The 23,109-nt window shown below is 43.5% G+C and overlaps 1 protein-coding gene across 2 annotated transcripts in view; it reads right to left on the bottom strand.

The window, feature by feature from the left end:
• Positions 1–1,946: 1,946 nt before the first annotated feature.
• Positions 1,947–23,109, bottom strand: part of GLI3 (GLI family zinc finger 3) — a 283,642-nt gene continuing 262,479 nt past the window's right edge. For both annotated transcript variants that reach the window (XM_020964429.2, XM_020964430.2), the window contains 5 exons: positions 19,685–19,834; positions 18,258–18,422; positions 11,753–12,043; positions 7,820–8,147; positions 1,947–4,370 (listed from right to left, as the gene is read on the bottom strand). In XM_020964429.2, the coding sequence (XP_020820088.1) occupies positions 2,047–4,370; positions 7,820–8,147; positions 11,753–12,043; positions 18,258–18,422; positions 19,685–19,834 (3,258 nt within the window). In that variant the 3' untranslated portion in view covers positions 1,947–2,046. The remainder of the gene's footprint in view (positions 4,371–7,819; positions 8,148–11,752; positions 12,044–18,257; positions 18,423–19,684; positions 19,835–23,109) is intronic.

The following is a 23,109-nucleotide window of genomic DNA, read 5'->3' as shown; positions in this document are numbered from 1 at the left end:
TGCCTTGAAAAAAATGCTTGGCCTCAGAGCATAACATAACTGCGTGACATTGGGCAACTCACTTGCTTTTCTGGGTCTCAGTTCTTTATCTGTAAAATGAAGATATTGCACTCAATTATCTCTGAGGTACCTTCTAGGTCTTTATGATCCTCTCATCTGAAATAATAAATTAGTGGCAGCTAGAATACTTGGACCAATTAATGGTGGAATGCATGGGGGAGAGAATAATGATTCTAACCTTTCTGTTCTTCCTTTCAAATTTCTTTTTTTTTTAACACTAATTTAAATGGGGAAAAAGGAGGAAGAGGCACAGAATTGACTCATAACACTTTGAGTCACAGACTCTTGAGAGTGGGAAGGAAATACAGAGCCCAACTAGTCCAACCAGTATCTGAGTCAAAAACAATAAACAAAAAAAAATCCTCTCCACAATATCCCAGATTGGGATGTCCTGAGGAGAGAAGAATCTAGCCTTCACTTTCACTTCTAGTGAGAGTCAAAATAGAACAGGGTTTTGCAGGTATTTCAAGGTATTTCTGCCTCTTGTTCTAATAATCCACATATTAAAAACAAAACAAAACAAAAACAGTAACCTGAACAACCCACATAGTATTTGTGCACATACAGTATATCACAATGTGTATCAATTGCATTGGGGGAAGGAGTCCTGTAAAATATTAAACAGTTTCACTCCAAAATAAAAATATAGAACCTACTTTACATTAGGGACAAAATGAATACAAAATTCATGTTTTTTTCAAAACTGATGTGGTGTTTCATAGATACTGGTGAAAAAATTAAGGTGTCCACACAACCACTGTATATAGTTTCCATTGTACTTCCAAGAAAATTCAAAAAATAAGTTGAGCGATTTATACCCAAGTGCAATACAAAAAAGTGATTTTTCCTCTCTTACTCTTTTATAAGTCCCTTAAAATAGGGGTTTAACATAGAAATCCTCCTTCATGATTGCAGCAGTTAACAGGTACTAAATACACAGCCAGCAATGGGTTTATGTGGATAACTTCTGTTTCAGAACTCTAAAAACAGTTGATTTTCAGTCCTCTCTGGGCATAGTGAAGAGAAGATGATCCACGGATCATCCCTACATAATACTCTTTACCTACATAATAGCTTTAGTCTCAGCATCCACCAAACTTTTCCTGCAATTATCTAATTGGGTTGTCCCTTCTTTCCCTTTCTCTCCCTCTGGCTGAAATGCTACAAAAGCAGAGGAATATCTAAAAGTCAAATTGAAAGAGGGAGGAAGAAGAGGAAGGAAAACAAATATACCTGAGAAGTGACCATTGACAAAGACTCACTCAAACTCATTTCAATTCACAGACTGTCTGGGAGAGAAAAAGAAAAGCAAAAACATGGAGAATGTAATAGTTTATCTGTTAAGAGTTCCCTTATTTCCCTGGACCCACAGCAATTAAACAAAAAGCCTGCTATGGATTCAACTAAGTTGGGATGCAGGACAGTGGGTATGAGAGCAGAAGATGTAAGTCTGTTGGACATAGCATATAATACACCAATGGGGGATCACATTCTATTCTCTGCTTATTGTGCCCAGTGTAATCAAATTGAAAAAGGAAAAGGAAAAACAGAAACATGGTCCTTGGGAAATCAATCCCAACACTCTGGTGTCTTTTGAGTAATAGAAAACTGTCCCATCCTTTCACTGGACTTCTCTTTAAAAAAAAAAAAGGAAAACATGCACATGACACATTTATACTGGTTTACAATTCAAAAACAGGTTACAGAGCTTTAAAAAAATGAAATGGGACAAGGACGAGGAGGAGGAAGAGGAATGGGGCTAACAATACTGACTCAAAATTGAAATGGAAGACAGTTTCTCCCTACAACACTTTAGGGTTTCTCAGAGTCCTTTTTCCATAAAAGGAATATACTTGAAACACATCCCATTCAGGTGAGATGAGATTACAAAAATACATACACAACTAAAAAGAATCCATTTCACCTTTAAAATTCCTAAAGTTGTTTCTGTTTTTTTTTTTTCTTTTATCTTAATTTTCCCAACATCTATTGCATCACTGCTAGAAATTTGCTTTCTTCTGCAAGGGAGGTCAGCAAAGAGTTCATGTCCCCAATTGCCATGTTGGTGGTATTAACAGGCAGGGCGGGGAATGTCAGAGATGCCCGTGGAGTGGTGAGGTGAGAGGAATTGTGGGAAAGATTCTGAATGATGCTTGGACTCAGGGCTCCTGAAATTAAGCTGGCATGGTCCCCATCATCTATGATTGCATCAAAATCAATCTGCACCCCTTCCAGGCTGTTGCTGTCAATGTTATCAACTGTGCTGGTCACCTGGTTAGCACCTGGGGAGAGCAGCTCAGAGTTTTCAGTGCCAGTACCCTGAAGCAAGCAGTTAGCTTCTGAAATGGAGAAAGACCCTGTTTTCATGTCTGGCTGACTAAAGCTCAGGGTTTGGTCATACAACTGACCAGAGTAATGTGGCACATTAGAGCAGAGCTGTTGTGACTGACCTTGGGTCTCCATCTTAATACCATTGACCCTGCAGGTCTGATTGGCATCACTGACATGTCCTTGCTGTTGGGCTAGGCTATTCCTCAGCGTGATTTGCCGCCTACTGCCTACAAAGTTGGCATATGGTTGGTAAGTCTTTGCCATGGCCAAACTCGATTGCTGATTCCCAATGCCATGGGACACTGGCAGACAGCTCTCTGGCCCTTGGTAGACACTGCTTTGTGAGGTAGGACTGACCTGCCCTAACATCATCTGACTGGTACGATTGACAGCTGGGAAATGAGCACCTTCAGCCAGTGTCTGACTCTGGAGGCAGCCCTGACTCTGCGTTCCATTGCCCATGCTGCTGGGAAGCTCATTTGGGGCCACCGCCATGCCATAGCTTGGTTGGCTTCCATTCAGTGGCATGCTGTTGCTTCTCAGTTTCTGTCCTGGAATCAAGGAGCCACAGGAACCATCTAATGCCCCACCAATTGTCGACTGCCTATTTAAGCTCTCTCCATATTGCTGAGCCTTGTTGGATTGCAAATGGAAAGAAGTTCCATTGGTGCCACTGCTACCCCCACTGCTATTGGGGAGCAAGTTCTCCTGCAGGCCACATGGGCTATTTTCTACCAGCTGCTGATAGCCATTGGCTTGGGCTACTCCATTCCTCAAAAGGTTCTGCTGCTGGACAACCATGTTATTATATAAACCAAAGGCTCGAGCTTGTAGGGCTGATGAACGTTGGGCACACTTCAGTTTGGATGGGGACAGGTCAGCACTCCCTGAGCTGACTTCATTCCACTGAATGGGGAGGTCACTCTTGCTGGCTTCTGAGCTGGGTGGCTCTGGAGCGTGATACTGAGAGATGACATGGTTGCTTGGCAGGTGGGGCTGGTCAAGGCCATGATGACCATTGGCCATTGGGGTTCCATGCAGCACTTTGCTATTCTCAGAAATGCTGTTCAGGAAGTGCTGCTCATAGCCACCCTGGCTCTGAGAATTCAGGTACTGCACCACGTCGTCTGGCAAGAAGTCCTCATCATTCAAGTTGGCATCAGATTCCATGGTTAAAGACTCCAAGGTGACATTCTCACTGATGCTCGGAGGACAAGGAGAAGAGTAGAAATTACGGAACAGGCCGCCCTCAGGGCGAGTATAATTCTGGAGCACAAAATTATGTTTTTCCACGGATGGAGGCAAAACAGGAGGGTTAAAGCTATTTAGACTGTTGACACGCTGAACTCGAGGCAAAGAAAGGTTCTCTGAGACCATCCGTACAGGGTCACTGGCTCTTCTCATCCCATTCCCCAGCATATCATGAGGCAAAAGGGTCCTCCGCCCATAACTGTTGGTTCCACCATCACTGCATCTTCGGGGAGGGTTGACAGGGGGGAATGGGGAGAGGCCAGACTCCCTGCAATCCCCCATCAGTGCCATCCTTGTCTTCAGGCTCATCCTTTCCATGTTGGGTAATGGGGTAGGTGGGGGCCCCCCAGTTGCTGCTGCATACTTGGCCTTCAGCCGGTACTGCTGTGCAGGGGTGAGGCTGAGGAGGCTGGGCAGCCCATCAGCTTGACTCGCCTCACTGGAGCGGCGAGAGGCGTCTGTGGAGATGGGGTCATAGGAGTCGGCCACACTCACATTCTGGAGCCGGCCCTCAGCTTGGGAAGCCTCACTGGACCTGCGGCTAGAGAAGCAGGGGGAGATGCCTGAGGACCTGCGGCTACTCAGATAGGCCGAGCTGATGGTGCTGGTGTTACTGTCTCGTCGGTTCAGCACATTCAGCATGGTGACGTCCACGCTGGACAGTTCATTCCGGTTAGGGAGAATAGTCATAGGCCCATTCACACTGCAGCTGGGGTTAGACTGTATTCCTGTAAAAAGAACAGAGAGGAAAACAACTGAGGAGGTGTGCATCAGAGGAGTACTTCTCAGGGAAAATGCTTGGCTCACAAGCATGGCATACCTTGACAAACCCTCTTTGGAAAGAATGAAATTAGGTTAGAGTAGAAACTCTGTTCTTCATCTGGCCCTGGAGGGTAAGGCAATGGAGGCCAGATGGCAGAGTTAAAAGTGACCTCAATCCAACCTCTCCCTGAACAATAATCTCCTCTACAAAACACCCAAAAGTAGTCATTGAAAATTTTCTTGCATCTTTACATTGACAAGGAATCCATTCCACCCCAATGCAGCCCATTCCATCTTGGGAGGACTTTGATTGGGAGGAATCCCTCGTTTTGACATTGGACAACTCCTACTGGGGGCTCCTGGTTCTGCTTTGTGGGTCCAAGCCAAGTCCTCTACTACAGGACAAGCTTCAAGTAGTTGAAGGCAACTATTCTCAATGAACAATCATCAAATATTTACTAAGCACCTACACATAGACACTATGCTAAATACTGGGGATTCAAAGACAATCAAAAAGAGTCTTGCACTCCAGGATCTTGTGGTCTATTAGAGGAGAGACCTGTGTACATATCTAGCTACACAGAGAACAGCCACAAGGCACTACAGGGCAATCTGGGGGAAAAGAGGAAAGGCATGAACAGGCAGAATGCTCAAGAAACGCCTCATGTAGAAGGTGGTGCTTGAGCCGAGGCTAGAAATGCATGGAGGGATTCTATACAGCAGAAGAGAAGAGGGAATTCATGTCAAACAGCCAGGTGAAAGAGACAGACACAAGAGATGGTGGGTCATAGGAAAGGAATAGTAAGAATGGAATTTGGCTAGACTCTGGATGGCATGAAGGAAAGTCACGTGTCATAAAGCTGGAAATGCAAGTTGGGGCCAAAGTGACATTCTCTGAATGTCAGAGAAATTTATATTTGATTCTGTTAATTGAGTGCCACTGAAATTAATTGAGTGGGGAATGATGAGGTAAGATTTGACAGCTGAATGGTGGGTAGCTAGGAAGAGTCAAGTCTAGAGGCAGGAAGGCCAATTAGGAAGCTACTGCAGCAGTCCAGGTGAGAGAGGAGGAGGACCTGAAGTAGGGTAGTAGCCATGTGAGTGGAGAGAAGGGATCACACATGAGATGTTGTGGAGATAAAAATGGTAAAAATTTGGCAACTATTTTGATGGGTTGTGGATAAAAATGAGGAGACAAGGATGGAGAGAACTTGGGTGAGTAGGAGGATCACGATGGCCTCAATGGTCATCAGGAAGTTCAGAAGACGTGTGCGTACTTTCACTCAATGATACCAGTACCAGGCCTTTATCCCAAAGAGATCAAAGATAGAGGAAAGGACTGATTTGTACAAAAATACTTACAGCAGCTATTTCTGTGGTGGCCAAGAATTGGAAATTGAGGGGCTGCCCATCGATTGGGGAATGGCTGAACAAGTGGTGGTATACGATGGTGACAGGATACTATTGTGCTATAAGAAGTGACAAGCAGGCTGATTTCTGAAAAATCTGGATATGAACTGATCTCAAGTGAAGTGAGCAGAACCAATCATTGCACACAGTAATAATAATAGTGTAACCATGATCAACTGTGAAAGGCTTGGTTACTTTGATTAATGCAATGTTGTTGCTCATTTAGTTGTATCCAACCCTTCATGATGCCTTGGACTATAGCACACCAATGCTGTTGATGAGGTTTTCTTGGCAGAGAAACTGGAGTGGTTTGCCATTTCCTTCTCCAGTGGATTAAAGCAAACAGAGCTTAAGTGACTTGCTCAAGGTCATGTAGCTATTAAGCATCTGAGACCAGATTTGAACTCAGGTTTCCCTGACTCCAGACCAAGTGCTCTATTTACTGAGCCACCTAATTGCCCCAATACAATGACCCACATCAATTCAGAAGGACTTATGATGAAAATTATTATCTATTTTCAGAGAGAGAGAGAGAGAACCAATGAATTATGAGTGCAAATTGAAGTATAATTCTTGTTCATTTTCTTTATTTTTCTTGCTTTTTTGCAATGTGGTTATATTGAAATGTTTTACATGATATTACATGTATAATATGCATCACATTGTTTGCCTTCTCAGTAGGTGGAGCAGGAGCTGAAGAGGGAGAGAATTTGGAACTAAAATTTTATATTTATACATAACAAGTAATTTTTCTTAATTAAAAGGAAGTTCAGAAGAGGAGTAGGTTGTGAGGCAGGGATAATTAATTGTCTCGGACATGTCAAGTTTGAAATATCTATGAGACATCCAGTTTGAAATGTCCAATCAGAAACTAGAGATAAGGGAACAAATCTCAGCAGAAGGCCTTGAGAAAGATGTGGAAATCTCTAAGTGGTTAGCACAGGAATACTTCAAGCCATCAGAGGTTGTAAAGTTGCCAAGTAAGAAAGAGAAGAGAAGAAAAACTAGGACAAAGTCATAAGGAATACTCAAAGTGATGGGGTGTGCTATGGATGATGAACCACCGAGGTAGAAGGAAAACCAGGAGATGATGGTGTCACAAAAGCTTCCGAGAGGAGGGAGCCTCCAGCAGGAGAGGGGCTACTCAAGTTTCTGATGTTTCCTGTAAACCTTTCTTCCCTGGGTTGAACACCTAAAGTTCTTTGAACCTTCTCATTTTACAGATGAGGATACTGAGGCTGATAGAGGTAAAGTGACTCACCCAGGGTCATACATCCAATAAGTGCTTGAGGCATGACTCTAACTTTAAATTCCTTATGCAGTTGAAGAATAAAAAAGTCACTTAAAACTGAGGCAGGCAGGAAACCAATGACCTACTCTCCTGGAATAGATGTCCATCTATCCTGAGTTACTGTCAAAGGTGGTATGAGGTGGGAGGTGGAGGAAGGGTAGACCTAAGGTTATCAGGAAACAATATACCAAGAATGGCATGTCTACAGTCAGAAATTCCTGCAAGTGGGCCGCTTACTTCTGGGGAAGACTCCAAGATTTTAGTCTCATTTGTGAAGTCAAATAATCAGTCCCCACACTGGAGATAAAGGCAGATCATATGACTTCCTAAGGACCTTCCAAACATTTCTGAGGTTACCAGTGGTTGTCACATTCATATTTCCCATGTCTGGAATATTCTCCCTCCTCGTCTCCATCTCTTAGAATTCCCAGCTTCTTTCATGACTCTATTCAAGTGTCCCCTTCTACATGAGGCCTTTCCTCATCTCTCCAGATTCCTGAAATTACCCAGTATTTACTCTTTGCATGTGACTATTTGTATCTGGCATCCCCTCCCCATGCCCATAGCATCAGTTCCTTGAAGGCAGGGACTTTCTCATTTTTGTTTTGGAATACCCAGTGGTCTGTTTGGTACTTAGCACATAATAGATGCTCAGTAATGCTGGTTGGTTGACATGCTGCCTTTGAGCAAGCTGTTGTCCCTTGAGTTTCTTACCGTTTCCTATGATAGGAGCTAGCGCAGGGGCTTTTGGAGGTGGGAGGGGGTTCAGCCGTGGAAGCATGCCATTCACTTGTTTCAATCTTTCTGCTTTTACTTGCTCCATCCATTTGGTCCCTGTCGTGTTCCTCCGAGCTTGCAAGGCAAGAGCGGTGGTTGCCGTGGAAATGGTAGAGTCCATGATGGGGGTTTCGTCAATGGCACTGAGGTCTCCTACACTGCCTCCGTTGGTCAGATGGAGCTCGATCCCACTGTTGGAATAGGGGCTGCTGGGGGACTGCTGGCTGCTGCATGAAGACTGACCACCAGGGCTTGGCTGAGATGTCTGTCGAGGGGAGGAGACCAGAGAAGAAACTTGTCAGGCTGAGGCAGGAGCCTTAGTTAGCTATCGAGCTAGGCTACCACAGAGAAATGATGTGAGTATGGGTGCCCAGTGACTCCTCTACTTGGGCTGCCAACCACAGGTGTGCCCCAGCTGCTTGAAAAAGGGGGAGTCAGTAGAGAGCTGAGGAGCATGTATGCCCAGTGGAGGTACCACTGGAGGAGGTCTGTGTCTACCTTAGCCTGGCTCTTTTCATTCTCTGTCTTCTCTTTTCCCTCTCAAAAGCTTATGTTAGAGGACAGAATTACACACACACACACATACACACACACATACACAATCCATATTCTTGCACACAAACATAACAAATCACTCCCCACAGTCCTCTCCATGCAGTCTGGGTTACGTGTGAGATCTCTGGGGGACCAGTTGTCTTCATGCCATCAGCATGTCTGTTGCAGGCACAGAGACCAATGGGGAATATTTTTCCTTTACTTATGCCTTTCTAGCTGGTCCCCAAACCTCTACTAGATGGGGATGGGCAGCCATCCATCATGAATGGGCACACCCCATCCTGGCTGAGCTCCATTGGAGATGTTCTCTGCTACGTGCCTGGAGACTCAGCAATGGCCTGAAGGGATCCTCCTTCCTGAGTAGTGAAGGGGCCTGGCAAATGGCTTGCTCACTTGTCTTCCTGGCCTGTTCATGCTATGCCTTCTCATCAAATTCAAGTTAAGAGCCAGATTTATCACCATGTAACAAAAAGCCTGCAGACTCATGCAATTCTAATTGGCCACAGGTGCTAGTTCATTCAAACACATCCTAAAACAGTGACAAAAAGGAATTCATGCCTTCTGCAGACACACTCTGAGGGCAGCCCCTGTGGATTCACAAGGTGGTACAAATAATTCCAAATAGCATTCAGAAGTCCCAAATGCAAAGAGTCGGCAGATGCCTTGTATTCAGGGGGCTAGCCACATCCTCCTGTGCCATGCAAGGTCTATATATATACACACAGATAGGATGAGCCCAAATTTCCCACATGCCAAGCATCACACAAAAAAATAACCCCAACAATGTCAAGGATGGGCATGTGGTTGACTGAAGGCTCATCACCAGACACATTATGGAGGGTCACATGTACAAGGGAAAGGGAAGACAAAATGACAAGGCCAAACAAACATTCCAGTGACAAGACACCTGAGAAGGTCAGTTCCCCTCACCTGATTACCCACTGTCCTTAGGAAGTGAGAACAAGACAGTTAAGAGCATTAGACAAAAGAGACATTGGATTAGTAAGGAGAAAAGGTGACAAAATTTAAATCACAAAGCAAGGTAAACCCTTATAACTAGTTGTCATATTTAAAATGGAATAGAACCAAAGTCATTCAGGCACATGCATTAAGGACCAGCCAATGCACAGAGGGAGCTGGCAATTTGTTTTTTCTTTAAAGAGAAGTAGTTGTAACCAGTTGAAGGGCTGTTAACTATTCAGGGAAAATCAACCGTGTTATTCCTCAGGTAGGTCTTCTAATCTACCTGGGCCTCAGTTTCCTCATCAATCAAATGAGGGAATTGGAAAAGGACATTAGTAAAGGACTTTCTGACTCTAACATATCAAAATTCAATGAGTTCACCAACTAATTAGCATCCTGGAATATCAAAAATATCCTAGACCTGAATCCCTCTGAATTTTCCATTTCCACCACTGATCTTGGATATAAAAGAAGACATTAGGGGTCCCCATATTGTGCCTGCAATAATGATAATAATAATAATGGCATTTATGTAATACTTTAATGTTTGCTGAATGCTTTATGGAGATAACCTCATTTGGTGCTCATAGAAATCCTGGGAGGTAAGTGTTATTATTCTCTCCATTTTACTGATGAGGAAATTGAATCACAGGTTAAGTGATTTGTCCAGGGTCACAAGGCTAGTAAGTGTCTGAGGTTAGACTTGAACTTGCTTTCCCAGTTCCCAGGATAGGGCCATTGCACTCCTTAGCTACGTTCTTGGGTTTGGCAAAACTTCATTGGGATACGTGTCCAGCCTGTGCAATTCTCAGCACTTAGCACAGTACTTGGTGCATAGTAGGCATTTAATAAACAATTATTGACTGGGTGATTGATTGATAAGAAAAAAAAAAGTCAGGAAAGGCAGGACAGGCTGCTCTAGTCTGAAACCAAAATCTTCCATCTTTGATATATGTGACCAATGTGACTGAAAAGTCACTGTCCTCTCCTTCTAATGAGAAGAGATGTTGGGTATTGGCACAGGTCTTATGTTTCTCTACCTATGTGATTCTGCAGTCTTCAGGGGGAGGCAGCTACCTAATCTTCAAAATGAATTCTTATAATGCCAACTTCATGGGGCACAGTGCAAGGCTCACACAAGAATGCATGCAAGCTTTAATCTCCTACAGAAATATCACTATAAGTACATGATACCTAAAGGAATTATGAGGAAAATTACTTTGTAATTTAACTACTTTGCTAATTAGGGTTTTCAAATAGTATGTTTTCTAAAAGGAACACAGCCCATACCCTAAAAGATACCAGTGGCTCCTCCATTACTATAGGTCTGGCCCTGGGAAATCATACACCTTAGAGTCTTCGCAAGCAGTCTGAGTGCAAGGAGATGTGCTGGTGCCTAGATGCAGAAGCTGAGAGCTAGAAGGGTTCTCACATACCATCTAGTCCAACCCCATCCATTTATAGAAAAGGAAATGAGGCCCAGAGAAATGGAGTGAGCCGCTCTAGGTCACAAAGTTAGTTAGCATCCAAGGTGCAACTTGTACCCAGGGCATCCTAACTCCAAGGCTGGCTATCTAAGCCCCATATGTCCTCTGGCCTCTTCATGTAGATGAATCCAGGTGTTCACATCTATGCAGCATTGGCAAACATGTTTAAGATGAGACTGTCCCCAGCTGACTGGGAGTTGATCTTGCTGTTTAGCTGTAGTTTGTTCCTCATGTCTAAATGCATGAAATTGTATCTTAGCCCATAACCAGATGCTTCATCGGGCAGAAATGGATGGAAATATCCAATACAGTATATAAAAAATAACCTCACCCCCTAGCCCAAACATGAGGCCATGCCAAAGAAACACTCATTTCCAGATCCTTCTATGACATTCCCTTTGGGGGCTTCTTGAAGCTCCCAGATGCACCTGACGAGGGATTTTTGGCAGTGTCTGATGGCTTTGGGTCTTAGTCATAACCATCAACCCTCCCTTAGTCCTTGGACTCAATTGTTCCATAACTGCAGGGATTATATGACAAGATAATGACCTTCTTTCTATGAGGCAATTGTGGCTTTCTCACTTTCTCACATCACTCTGGTTCAAGATGGATAAAAAATGCTGTGGAATTAGGTGTTGAGGACACCCTTTTAGCATGATTATCTCATGAAAAGTTCCCGCTCCGGAAAAGCCTGCAGGCAGTGTGACCTGAGCTGATTACATCTATACTGTGAGGCTGGCAGTACGAGACACCATGTCCTGGTATTTCTGGACCCAGATTTTATACTTAAGCTTCTTGACTCCTAAAGGGTTTTGGGGGCATTAAGAAGGGCTAGGACAAGCCCGAAGGTGGGGCAAGCGCCTACCATTGGCTTCTCAGACTTGACCGTTTTCACTTGCAGGCATTCATCCCGCTTTGAGGTAGAGTTGTTGAGGTCCTTCTGCTCGCCCAGGGCCCCCTGAGTCTGCTGGCCTGGAGATCGGGATGGGGCATGGCTGCCAGGCTCCCGAGGAGGAGGAGGCCGGGGGTGGAGGTCTCCACGTTGCTTCTTTGTGACATGTGCCTCAGGGCCATGCACAGTCTTCACGTGCTTGCGAAGAGAGCTGGGGTCCGTATACCGTTTGGTGCAGCCTGGGATCTTGCACACGTATGGTTTCTGTTGAGACCACGGGAAAAAAGACACTAGATTAGGCTGGGCATTATTGGCATCTGAAGTCATAATTGGATAGTTATTTTCATACTTTTAAAGGCCTCTGTCCTTTTTTTTTTCCTTTGGTCAATTGTTTTTTCAATTGCTCTCCTACCCATGGTAAAGGAGAAAAACAGGAATGCCATGTTACAGAGTGCTTAAAATCCTCAACAAATTAACATGGGGAGAGGACCAAAAGAACCCATGTATAGAGTGGGAGGTGAACTACATTGGCACTGTTTCTTTTGTGATACACAAACCCAAGATGATAAAGAATCCACCAGAGTGTACCTAACCCATCATATGTGGTTTGTACTAATGATCTTTTAATCTTAGTTCCACAAAACATTATTGGCAGTTCACCTCTCTAGGACTCAAGTTCTTCATCTGTAAAATGAGGCTCCATGGCCTTGGAGATCCCTCCAGCTCTACATTTAGGATTCTAGGATGCCAAGTCACTGAGTCTTTCTGACTTGTAATTTCCCCTGACGTCCCTTCGGCTCGAGCTTGGTCAGCCCTTGACATTATTATTATTTAACTTTTCTGAATTGTATAAAAGTTTGATAATGTTCATGATGGGATACATCATAGCTCTAGAACTGGTAGCTATCTAATCCAATCTACACATTTTACCTGTAAGGAAACTGAGTCACAAAGTGGGAAGATGACTTGTCCAGGATGATCAAGGTAGCTAGTGGCAGTGCCTGAGTTTGAGGAAAAATCTAATCTGATCTATATCCCCTGTGTGGCTCTGAACAGAACCAGTAAGAATATCGAGTCTTGAACTGTGGATGCCATTCATTCATTTATTTGTTAGGTTGGCTTACTCTATCAAATGGGTACTTTCCATCCTATCTGGCAATATTTTCTTGAAAACCCAAAGGTAATAAGATGGACTCAATCACCTTTAAGGACCATTTCTGCTATAAAACTATGAATATGGCTATGAGAGGTGTGGTACCATAGCAAAGAGGGTCATCCTTGGGGTGAACAAGATTTGGGTTCAAGATCTTCCCCAGACCTATCCTAGCTATGTAAATATGGGTCAGATAATCAACCTCTCACTACTATAGGCAATTCTCTAAGATTATGATAGATACCAGTAGGCAACTTATAATCATTGAAGGAGTGGATATCCTGGGAGTTCTGAACAGTGATGAAATCAAAGTTCAGCCTTCTACCATTCCCCAAAGAGCTACTAATACCATTTGTTCCTTATTAATTGTCAAGCAATTTGTATCCCATTATTAAATTTATAAGATAAACTAATTGCATAAATGTGGAAAATGGAGCACTGATAAGCTTAAATAATTTCTGATGTGACAGTTTCTGTGAATTTCACTATTTAACCCTAATATTCTCATGACCATTGCTGCTTTTTAGTTTTCTGGGCTTAGATTATTTCTGCGTTCCTATCTACATATATACTCTTGAGATGATGGTCTATTAGAAAACCAGCTATCAGGAAATGCATGAGCTGTCCAATGTGCCTATTATAAAAACAAGAAAGGACACTTCTTTCCCAAGAATGCTTCCAGAACCATTTTTTCACTAAAAGCCGCTGAGCGGATTACCTGCTCCCTAAAATGCCAAAATGCACTCACTAATGTGGTGAAGCTGAGATCCCTGAAATTACTCTGAAAGCTTCACCCCCAAATGGGAGTTTCCTATAGAAAGAATTGGTTCCCATTAAAGAGAAATGACTCCTATTCAGGAGATCATGTGACTTGTGGCATATATAGAATGAAATGAGCACATCAAGCTACATGCATTAGAGACAGAATAGCTCTAATGACTAGCTTAGGAATGGTATAGATGCCTGGGATTAACATCCCCCCATCCTCCTCCCTCCATTGACACAACTTTCTCCTCCTTGGATATACTAGGACGTGACCCATGGAATGGGACCACATCTGTTTCTCATATCTGTTTATAGCTGGTCTTTCATAACTCACACATATGCATACATCTATGTATGCATTAACATATGTGCTCATTATATATAATGTATATACATGCACATCATGACGTGATTTTACACAGATAACAGAAAAGAAGTCCCATCTCAATGCACTAAAAGCCAAGGCATTTTGGATTCTCTCAAATATTATTCAGTCCAAGCAATTATTAGATACTTATTATGTCCTTATGGCCTGTAGTATCTTTAGACCAGGCACATAGTAGCAACTCAATAAAGAGGAATTGTATTGATCTGAATTAATTGTGAGCTATTATTTTAACTACTAGGAGATAAAGCCCAGTGACAAACAGTCCCTGGCTTTACATAGCAAGTTCACCTTCTGCTACAGTAGTCAAAACAACAAATACAAGTGGGCAGTCTTAGTTTCCTTTGCTTGAACAAATACAGAAGTGAGCATTCACCCCCAGGACATCTGTTGGTTGGTTGCTTATTCATTTGTTTGGTTGGGTTTTTACTGCTTATTAACTTTATTGATGATGTAAAATGGAGAAGAAAAATAAATGTCCCCATAACAGAATCAGACTCACCTAGATGAATAGCCTGGAGAAGGGAGCAGACGCTACCAAGAGGAAATGTAGGAAGCAGAAATATCCAGTCCCCAAATGAGAGGGTGCAAATATAGCACGTGAAAGCAGAGATTCTGATCACTCCTTATCTGAATGATCAGAAAGCCTTCTTGGCTTTGCTGCTGAAAGATGTGTTTTTATAAGTCAGGGCCTTGATGAGATTTCAGAATTTGTCCAAGGGCTCACAGGCTTTTTCCCACAAAAGAAACACATTAAGGCAGAATCATCATGGTGACTGAGGCTCATGGTCTTTTTCATTATTGGTTCAGTGGGTTTGGGTAAATATCTCTTCATTTTTACATGTTGAAATTAAAAAGGTCTAAAAAAACTCTTGTTCTTAAAATGCATCAGCTGCAAGTCTATTTTAGACATTGTTTATTGATTAACCAGATTTCCCTATACCTAGATGAGTCATTCATTCATTCATTCATTCATTCATTCATTCATTCATTCACTCATTTATTCATTCACAGATTTACAAGGCAAATCTGACAAATTTGTTTCAAATAACACTGCATTTTATGAATTGGAAAAAACTTTGACACAGAGGAGGGATTTGTATTTCTAATACTAATGGTTATACAACCAAATATTATCTAGAACAAGAAGAGGAAACCTTGGTATATATGACCCTAAGCAGCATTTTCCAAATGAATTTTGCCTTTTTGGGGATGACACATATTCACAGGACTGTAGATTCCGACAGAGCTGAAGAAGACCTGAGGAGTCTCACATTCCACCACTTCATTGTACACATGAAAAAGCTGAGTGAGGCCTTTAAGTCTCAAGTGACTTACCAACCCAGGAGAATATAGCTCCTCAAATAATAGTGATAATAATAACGAGGGTTTCTATAGTACTTTGTGAAGTGTTTTCCAAATATTATCCCATGTGAGCCTCTCAATAATCCTGTGAAATTGCTGATACTGTTCTCTCCATTTTATAGATGAGCACACCAAGGTTCAGAGAGGTTAAAAGTGATTGGTCCAGATTCATACAGCTGGTAAGCGCCTGAGGCAGGATTTAAACTCAGGTCTTTCTGACTCCAAGCCCAGACACTGCCCAGCTGCCACCTAGTATGCAGATAGGTTGGGTTTTACATTTTTATTTTTATACCTAGCCCCAAACACATAGCTCATACTTAACAAATGCCAGTTGATTGACTGTACAAGATCCAGAATTGGCTGGAGAGAAAATTCGAGGAGGATAGAAGAGGCAACCCGTTGCCTCCTCCAAGCACAGGAGCAGGAATTAGGAGGGAGAATTAATCCTTCAAGATACTTGTCTTCTCTTTTAAAGTGATTGCTTATGGATAAGACCTTGAACCTTGTACCCAGTAGAGACCTCTTGGTGCAGTTGTCTGGGAGAGAGCAGACAGGGCTGTCTCGATGATGAGGGGGGAACATAATCTCTCCAGGCAGCGGTATTCTGCTAAAACCAAATGATCTCTGTCATTTCTTCCTTTCTTAAAGACTGACAGTTACACAGCTCTATATTAAGAAACTGAATGCTGTGACCTGAACTGGGGGGGTGTAAGTAAAAGGGGAAGAAGGTAATTTAGTCCCATGTTGTTTGAGTTGCCTTTTAGACTGTCTTTTGTATTCCGCTTTTCCCAGGGCTTAGTGTCATGCTTGCCATTGAATAAGTGGTTAATTCACACTTTTCATTCATTGATTCATTCTTACACAAGGACCAAGAAAGCAGGGGGGCAAGGAGGTTTCCTTTTTGCCTACCTAAGAATGGAGCAGAGAAATATTTTCTTAGGAAGTGCTAGCACCCACTAACTCCAAAATCTCAGAAAGGATGGTATTAAGCAGTAAGGGGTCTAAAGGCACCACATATCTTTCCTTTGGATTAAGTTTCTCTTGGCTTTAATTAATATACATTTATAAATCAGATGAAAAAAAAACTTCCTCAGCTTTTAATTCCCTGAATCCTCCTTTGGCACCTAGCATCTTTGGAAAGGACAGTGGATTTCAAGTCAGAGAGCCTGGGTTTGGCATTGTGGTTCTGCCACTCACGTACGTGACTTTGGCCAAATCAATCTCACCAATTCTCCTTTCTTCACATGTAAGATGAGAGGACTGGATGGATGGCCTCAGAAGCCCTACTGACTCAAAATCTCTAACCCCATGATCACATCAGATTCAGTTCCTTCATCTGTAAAATAAGAGTTTATTGGGCCACATGATCTCTGAGGTCCCCTCTGGAAGGCTAACTTAGCTGAGTTGGCTTTTGACCTCTAGATACTGCTACCTTTTTTTCCCCCTAATTTTTAAGAGTAGTAAGTAAGTAAAGAGATCAGGAAAATAAGATTTAAATAAACAATATATTATCAGCTGCAACACTGAAATGGAATCAGTTCAACCACAAAGGTTCATTAAGATGTGCAAGGCTCATGCCTCTTTCTCCATGTGCAGGGTGCGTGAACGTCTTCCATTGGGAGGAAAGCACTACATATGGATGACCAGAAGATGGAGCCACTGAACAATGAGAAGAGAACTCTGTTTGGGGATTTGTTTGCTGAAACCATCTGTTTTTCCTTCCAGGTCTGGCCTCAGGCACCACTTCCTTCATCAAGTCTTCTCCGATCCCACATTCCGCCCCAATCGGAAAGAGCTCACTTCCTCGTGAATCAGGCCCTGAAGAGCCTCCAGTCTGGGCTTCTGCATGGCCCTCAGCCCATCCGTTGCGCCCTCAGTCTCCAGGGGCCAGAAGAACATTGCTGGAGAGCTACAAAGGCCATTGTATACAACGCTTTCATTTGACAGCAGAATGAACAAGCCTCCAGAGTTTGAGTGACTGGCCCAAAGTCACACGGACGCTAACATGATGGAGACTCAGGTCATTAGACACCACTGTCCCACACTGCCTTCCAAGGCTGCAGCTCCTCTAGACTGTAAGCTCACTGGGGACAGTGACTGTGCTAGTGCCTGTCTGTGCACACCCCCGGGTCTAGCCTAGGGTCTCGCATGTCCTGCTGACTGCCAGCTTCCTTCCAAGCCCAACCTGAGCATTACTTCCTACCTGAGGCCATTGGCACTCTCCCATGCCCATGCCCTGTGTATTTCCTGTGTTTTGTGTGTATTTTGTTTTTCTCTACATGTACATGGGTTGCTTTCCCTGTTAGAATGTAAGGACAGGCCTATTTTACTTTTGTTTTGTGTTCCCCCATGTCAAGCGCATCCCTGACCCTCCTATGTAGGACCCAAGAATATAAATTCATTCCTAAATTATATTGGGAGATGTGCTGGTGGAGGAAGAATCCTAGTAGGCCCTTAATAGAGGGTAATTGATTGACTGGCATCTAAGCACACATTCATGAATTCTTGACAACGAAGGGCTTCTCTCTTCCCAGTTATTTTATTCTTCACTTGAGTAGCTACTCAGTTGTCCTAATGATGCACAAAGAAACTCATGGGATCATATATAGCCCTTGTAACTCTAAGAATGGCAGGGACCTTAGGATTCAGCTGTGCCTACCTGTTTAGCATCAAAGGGGAAATTTAGGACACACTCCAAATGTCCAGAAATGAGAAGGGAAAGCAACCCGTAAGTTATTGGCATCAATCACTGCCAGTCCCAAGATAGAGGCAGCCCCTCTCCATTATGAGACCGGCAATCACTCCCTTACCTCATTGGAATGTGTCCTGTTTTGATGCTTGGCTCGGTCTGAGGCATTGGAGAATGCTTTGTTGCAGCCCTCATGCTCGCAGACGTACGGTTTCTCTCCAGTGTGAGATCTCAAGTGGGTTTTCAAGTTTTCTAGTCTGGAGTAGGCCTTGGTACAACCTTCAAACTAAAGACAGCAAGATTATTCTATTGACAGTAGCAGATTATTCACAGAGGTCGAGAGGGGCCGGACAAGCAAAGAGCCGCCCTGAAATGCTGGGTTATCTGGCCCTGAGAAATAGCTGTCCCCAGAAGAGCTCCCTTCGTGCAGCTGCTCCCCAGTTCAGCGCCTCTCCACATGAAGTTTCCACTGCCAGGGCTAGCAAACACCCTCAAAGGTTCATGGGGCTTTTTTTTCTTTTTTAAAAGGTGGCTGAGGACAATGGGTCCCAATCTCAGACCACTGTTCTACTCAGATGTCCACTACTTCACATTCAGCACAAAGTTCATTAATAAGTTTTTGTCTTTCCCAGAATGAAGCATTTGTTAAGGTCTTCCAAGCAACCATGCACACCTCACCTCAGTGCACCCTTGGTTCACTTTGGGAAGGAGAGCCTCAAACTGTAAGAGCATTTGTGCTGTTTCCTGGGCTGCACAAAATGCCAGAACATTACAAATTGGGAGGCCAGGTATTTACTGATGCCAACTTGTTTCAAGTAAAGCTTTTGCCCCACACGTTGGAGGACAATCTGAGACCGGACTGATATGGGCAAACTTTGTGCCCCTCATTAGAGTGTGAACTTTGGGAGGGCAAGGATGGCCTTCCCACAGTACATGAATCTCAAGCATTTATTATGGCAGCTTGCACACAGTGGTCACTTAATCATTGCTTGCTCACAAGCTGGCCTGTGGTTTCCATGGGATGATGATGGCACAAAGAGGAAACTCTCTACCAATGCAGGGCAGTTTCAGAGAATTGACTGGAGCACAGAGAGGGTGATTTGAGTGTCTAGAATCACATAGCCAGTGGCTGTCAAAAGAAGGACTTGATTCTGTCCAGAGTTTCTGACCTCCAGGTTGAGTGTCTATTGATGACGCTAGGTCATCCCTCAACTGTCAAGAATGAGAAGCACTTCACTTTTGTGTTCTGTTGGAGGCATGGGCTGGGGAAGCTGCCTTACACAACCAGGCTGCTTTGCAGGCAAATGACAAGGGCTTCCACTGTCCCGTCAAGCACTTGGGCTTTCCCGAGATACCCCCAAGATTCCCTTGCCTAGCAAGTCCTTTAAAAAGCTGTGATCTCTTTACCTGTCCTTTTCTCTCTTCCACAGGGAACCCCTAAAGGCTGGTGCAGCCATGACCACCAGACCCTCCCTCAGCACTCCCCTGAAGATAATCAGGTACCGGGTGCCCAATGTTTGAAAAGTGCCCCGGTGCCCGCTTACTCACAGTGCATTTATGTGGTTTCTCTCCTGTGTGTCGTCTCATATGAACCACCAGCATATACTGGGCTTTGAAGGGTTTCTGTTCTCTCGAGCAATCTAGCCATCGGCACACAAACTCCTTTTTCTCCCCATGGATATGATCATTATTTATGTGCTGCAGAGATATTGGGGAAGAGGAGACAAATAATGCAAAAGTGTATTATTCCATTCTATATGCGACAGTCACCAGAGAAAAGAGAAGTAAGAAGCACACCATCTGGTTTTGGAAATAATTGCTGAAGTTGTGGTTTTTGTTCTTTGTTTATTCCTTATTGATAGATAAACATGTTGGAAGAATTTGTAATAAAGGGCTTTTTCTTTTTTTTTTCCATAGGAGAGAGGAGTATCACTTTGTTCTCAATAGGGTCTTCACCAAAGGACACAAAAGTTTTGGGTTTGGGTTTTTTTTTTTAAAGACAATCAACTGTAATAACAACCCACATGTAAAAACCTTTGGAATAGACGGTATAATAGAAAGGCAAGGTGTGCTTTCAGACTTTGATCTGTCTCCCTGTGAGAGCAGCACATTGTGTTAGGAGCCCATGGAAGCGGAGGGCTGCCTCATATCAGACTACCCAAAGGTGAAGGGGACCCGCTCCTCTAAGTCACATCCAGAAATCATTCCCTCTACAACATCTAAAACACAGTGGACATCCAGGCTTTTCCTGAAGATCCCTAATGGGAACTCCATCCCCTATTAAAAAAAAAAAGCCCATTCCACATTGAGACAACTTTGATGGTTAGAAAGCTTTTTCCCAATGCCAAGTGTAAATGTGCATTTTTCTACTGATTCTGCCTCTGGGGCCAAGAAAGCCAAGGCTAGCCGTTCATCTCCAAGAAGCTTCTTCAGGTACTTAAGGATGGCTCTCCTAGCCCTCCCCTTCTCCTCTCCCTCCAAGCCTGCTCTCCTCTGAACCAAGGAAAAGAGGTCATCAGAGGATGCTGCTACTTGCAGTCTGCACAGTGTTGTACAATCTCAGCAGCAGCTTTTTGACCTGCTACTCCACTAGGTGGCCTGGTACTTTCCAAAAAGTCATTTTAGCCATTAAAGTATCAATAAAAATCTGTTCCCCATGCTTTAAGGCTAATATTGGCACTGAGATAAAAGCACTCTGCATTCTGGAGATAGCTTAGATAAAAAGCCTTACCCACAAAGAGCCAGCAGTGCCTAGTCCAAGCCAATGAAAGAAGAGTGCAGTTGCCCCAACTTCTGAGGAGAGGGAGAGAAAGAAGGAAAAAGAGAAGGAAAGGTAAGGGAAGAAGAAAGGAGAGGGTGGGAGGGGATGGGGAGGGAAGAGGGAGAAGGAGAAAGAGTTGGGGGAGGAAGAAGGAGGAGAGATAAGGGGAGGGGGGGAAAGGGAAAAATAGAAGAAGGGGGGACAGAGGATGAGAGAGAAGGAAAGGGGGAGGGAAGGGGAAAAGAGGGAAGGGGAGAAAGAGAGTGGGAGAGAGAGATGGAGGAAGAGAGGGAGAGAGAGAAGGAAAGACAGAGGTAGAAGGAGAAAAAGAGAGAAGGAGAGAAAGAGAGAGAGACAGGGAGAGGGAGTGGGGAGAGGGAGGGAGAAGAGAAAATACCATTTCTTATGTTCATAATTTTGGAGCATTCCTGTGGTAAACAGGATGTGGGTTTCCTGTAAAAGGACAAGTAGGTTTTTTTCTGTTTTCCCAACTTTATTAGCATTTCTGAAAAGTTAAGATGGTGTGCAGAAGTATATAGAGAGAACAGATGTGCTGGACAATGTACAATGTGCAGTCTTTATAAGAGTTTATGCTGCACATGCACATCTCTGAATCCATTCATATTACCCTGGACTGTCACAAAAGTCCACAGATGGCCAGCCTTTTGAAACTAAGCCAGTTGAGAACAGAGGGGTTTGAATGCCTTCTTATTTCCAGGGGAAAGACAAGGAAGTACACAAAATCCATCAACTAAGGTAACTACTGGGCTAATTATTCAAGTCTTCAGAAAAATCCAACTTGTTGCTCAGAGAGCAGGCCAGATTAGCCCAGGAAATGACCTGAGCAATTCACCAATGCCAGAGGAGCTCAATTAAAGCCTGCGTATTTCCAGCTGTGTCCCCCAATTCTCCATTCAGGTTCCTAGAACCTGAGTTCACAAGATCTTCAGAACTTCTGCTTGGAGGCCCCCATTTGGTGATGACTCTAAAATAGCCCCCAAAGACCCCAACATCTAACTGGGTGACATCGCAGTACTGATGTTTCCTTTTTGGCTTGGCATGCCTGGTGCCTGGCATAGAGTGGGTGCTTAAAGCTGATTGATTAATGCATAGAGAGAATGCCAGGTAAGTAAAAAGGTGGTATTCAGAGGAGCAGTAGACACTCGACCATCACCTGATCCTCAAAGCTTTACCCTCGCACACCTCCAGTCCTCCAATGACTTGGGGAGAGTCCACTTATCCCTGCCCCTGGCGCTGGCTTCCTGGCAGGGCAAGGAGGATGTTTGGGCAGCACCTAAAACAGCAGCCAGCCTGGAGCTTTCTGGGATTCTACATCTGGTCAAGAACTCAGTGATCATAGGAACAGCAGGCTGAGCTCTCAATGGGGTACAGAGAGAATTCTGGTAACCTCATTCTGGAGAGGGGTCCCTGCTCCTAATACTTCTGAACACATATGGCTCGTGTATTTACAATCCCGTATACCTGCTATGTCCTCCTACAGAAATTTAACCAACATCTTTGACTGCAAAGCATTTTTCATCTTTTTCTGTGTATTCCCAGAATCTAATACATAGCCTGGCACAAAGCATATGCTTAATAAATATCTATCTAATTATATGAGAATGCTTTACTATAGGATGGGTCTGACATAACCTCATATGAGGGACTCCAAATTTGTCCCTACCTGTCTGTGATTTAATAGATAAGTCCTAGGAAGTTATCAGAGGAGCACAGAAGTAAAGAGACTTGCCCAGGGTCACACAGATCCTAAATTGCCAAGGTGGGATTTGACCCCAGGATTTTGTGACCCCAAGGTCAGTACTCTAATTAATATGCCATTCGGACTTGTTTTACAACATCCTTCTTTAAAATGGTGCCAAATTCAAGAACCACAAAGAAGTTCCCTTGATTTATTATCAATATGTCCTTCTTGAATTACCTGGTTTTGATTCTCTCTCTCTCTCTCTGATAGAATGTGAGTTTGCTGAGGTCAGGGCTACATTTTAGGCAGCTAGTTGGCACAGTGGAGTGATTGTTGGACTTGAGGACAGGAAAACATGAATTCAAATCCTGCCTCAGTCAACTACCCTGTTAAAGCTTTTGTTTTCCCATCTGCATAACAGGAATAAAAACTGTACCTACCTCCTACGGTTGCTCTAAGGATCAAATGAAGTTATATATGTAAAGCGTTTTGAAAACCTTAAAGTGATAT

Source organism: Phascolarctos cinereus, unplaced genomic scaffold, assembly GCF_003287225.1.
Source record: "Phascolarctos cinereus isolate Bilbo 61053 unplaced genomic scaffold, phaCin_HiC Scaffold_4;HRSCAF=312, whole genome shotgun sequence".
Lineage (NCBI taxonomy): Eukaryota > Metazoa > Chordata > Mammalia > Diprotodontia > Phascolarctidae > Phascolarctos > Phascolarctos cinereus.
The sequence above is the reverse complement of the archived record's forward strand: the minus strand, read 5'-3'. Positions and strand labels throughout refer to the sequence as shown.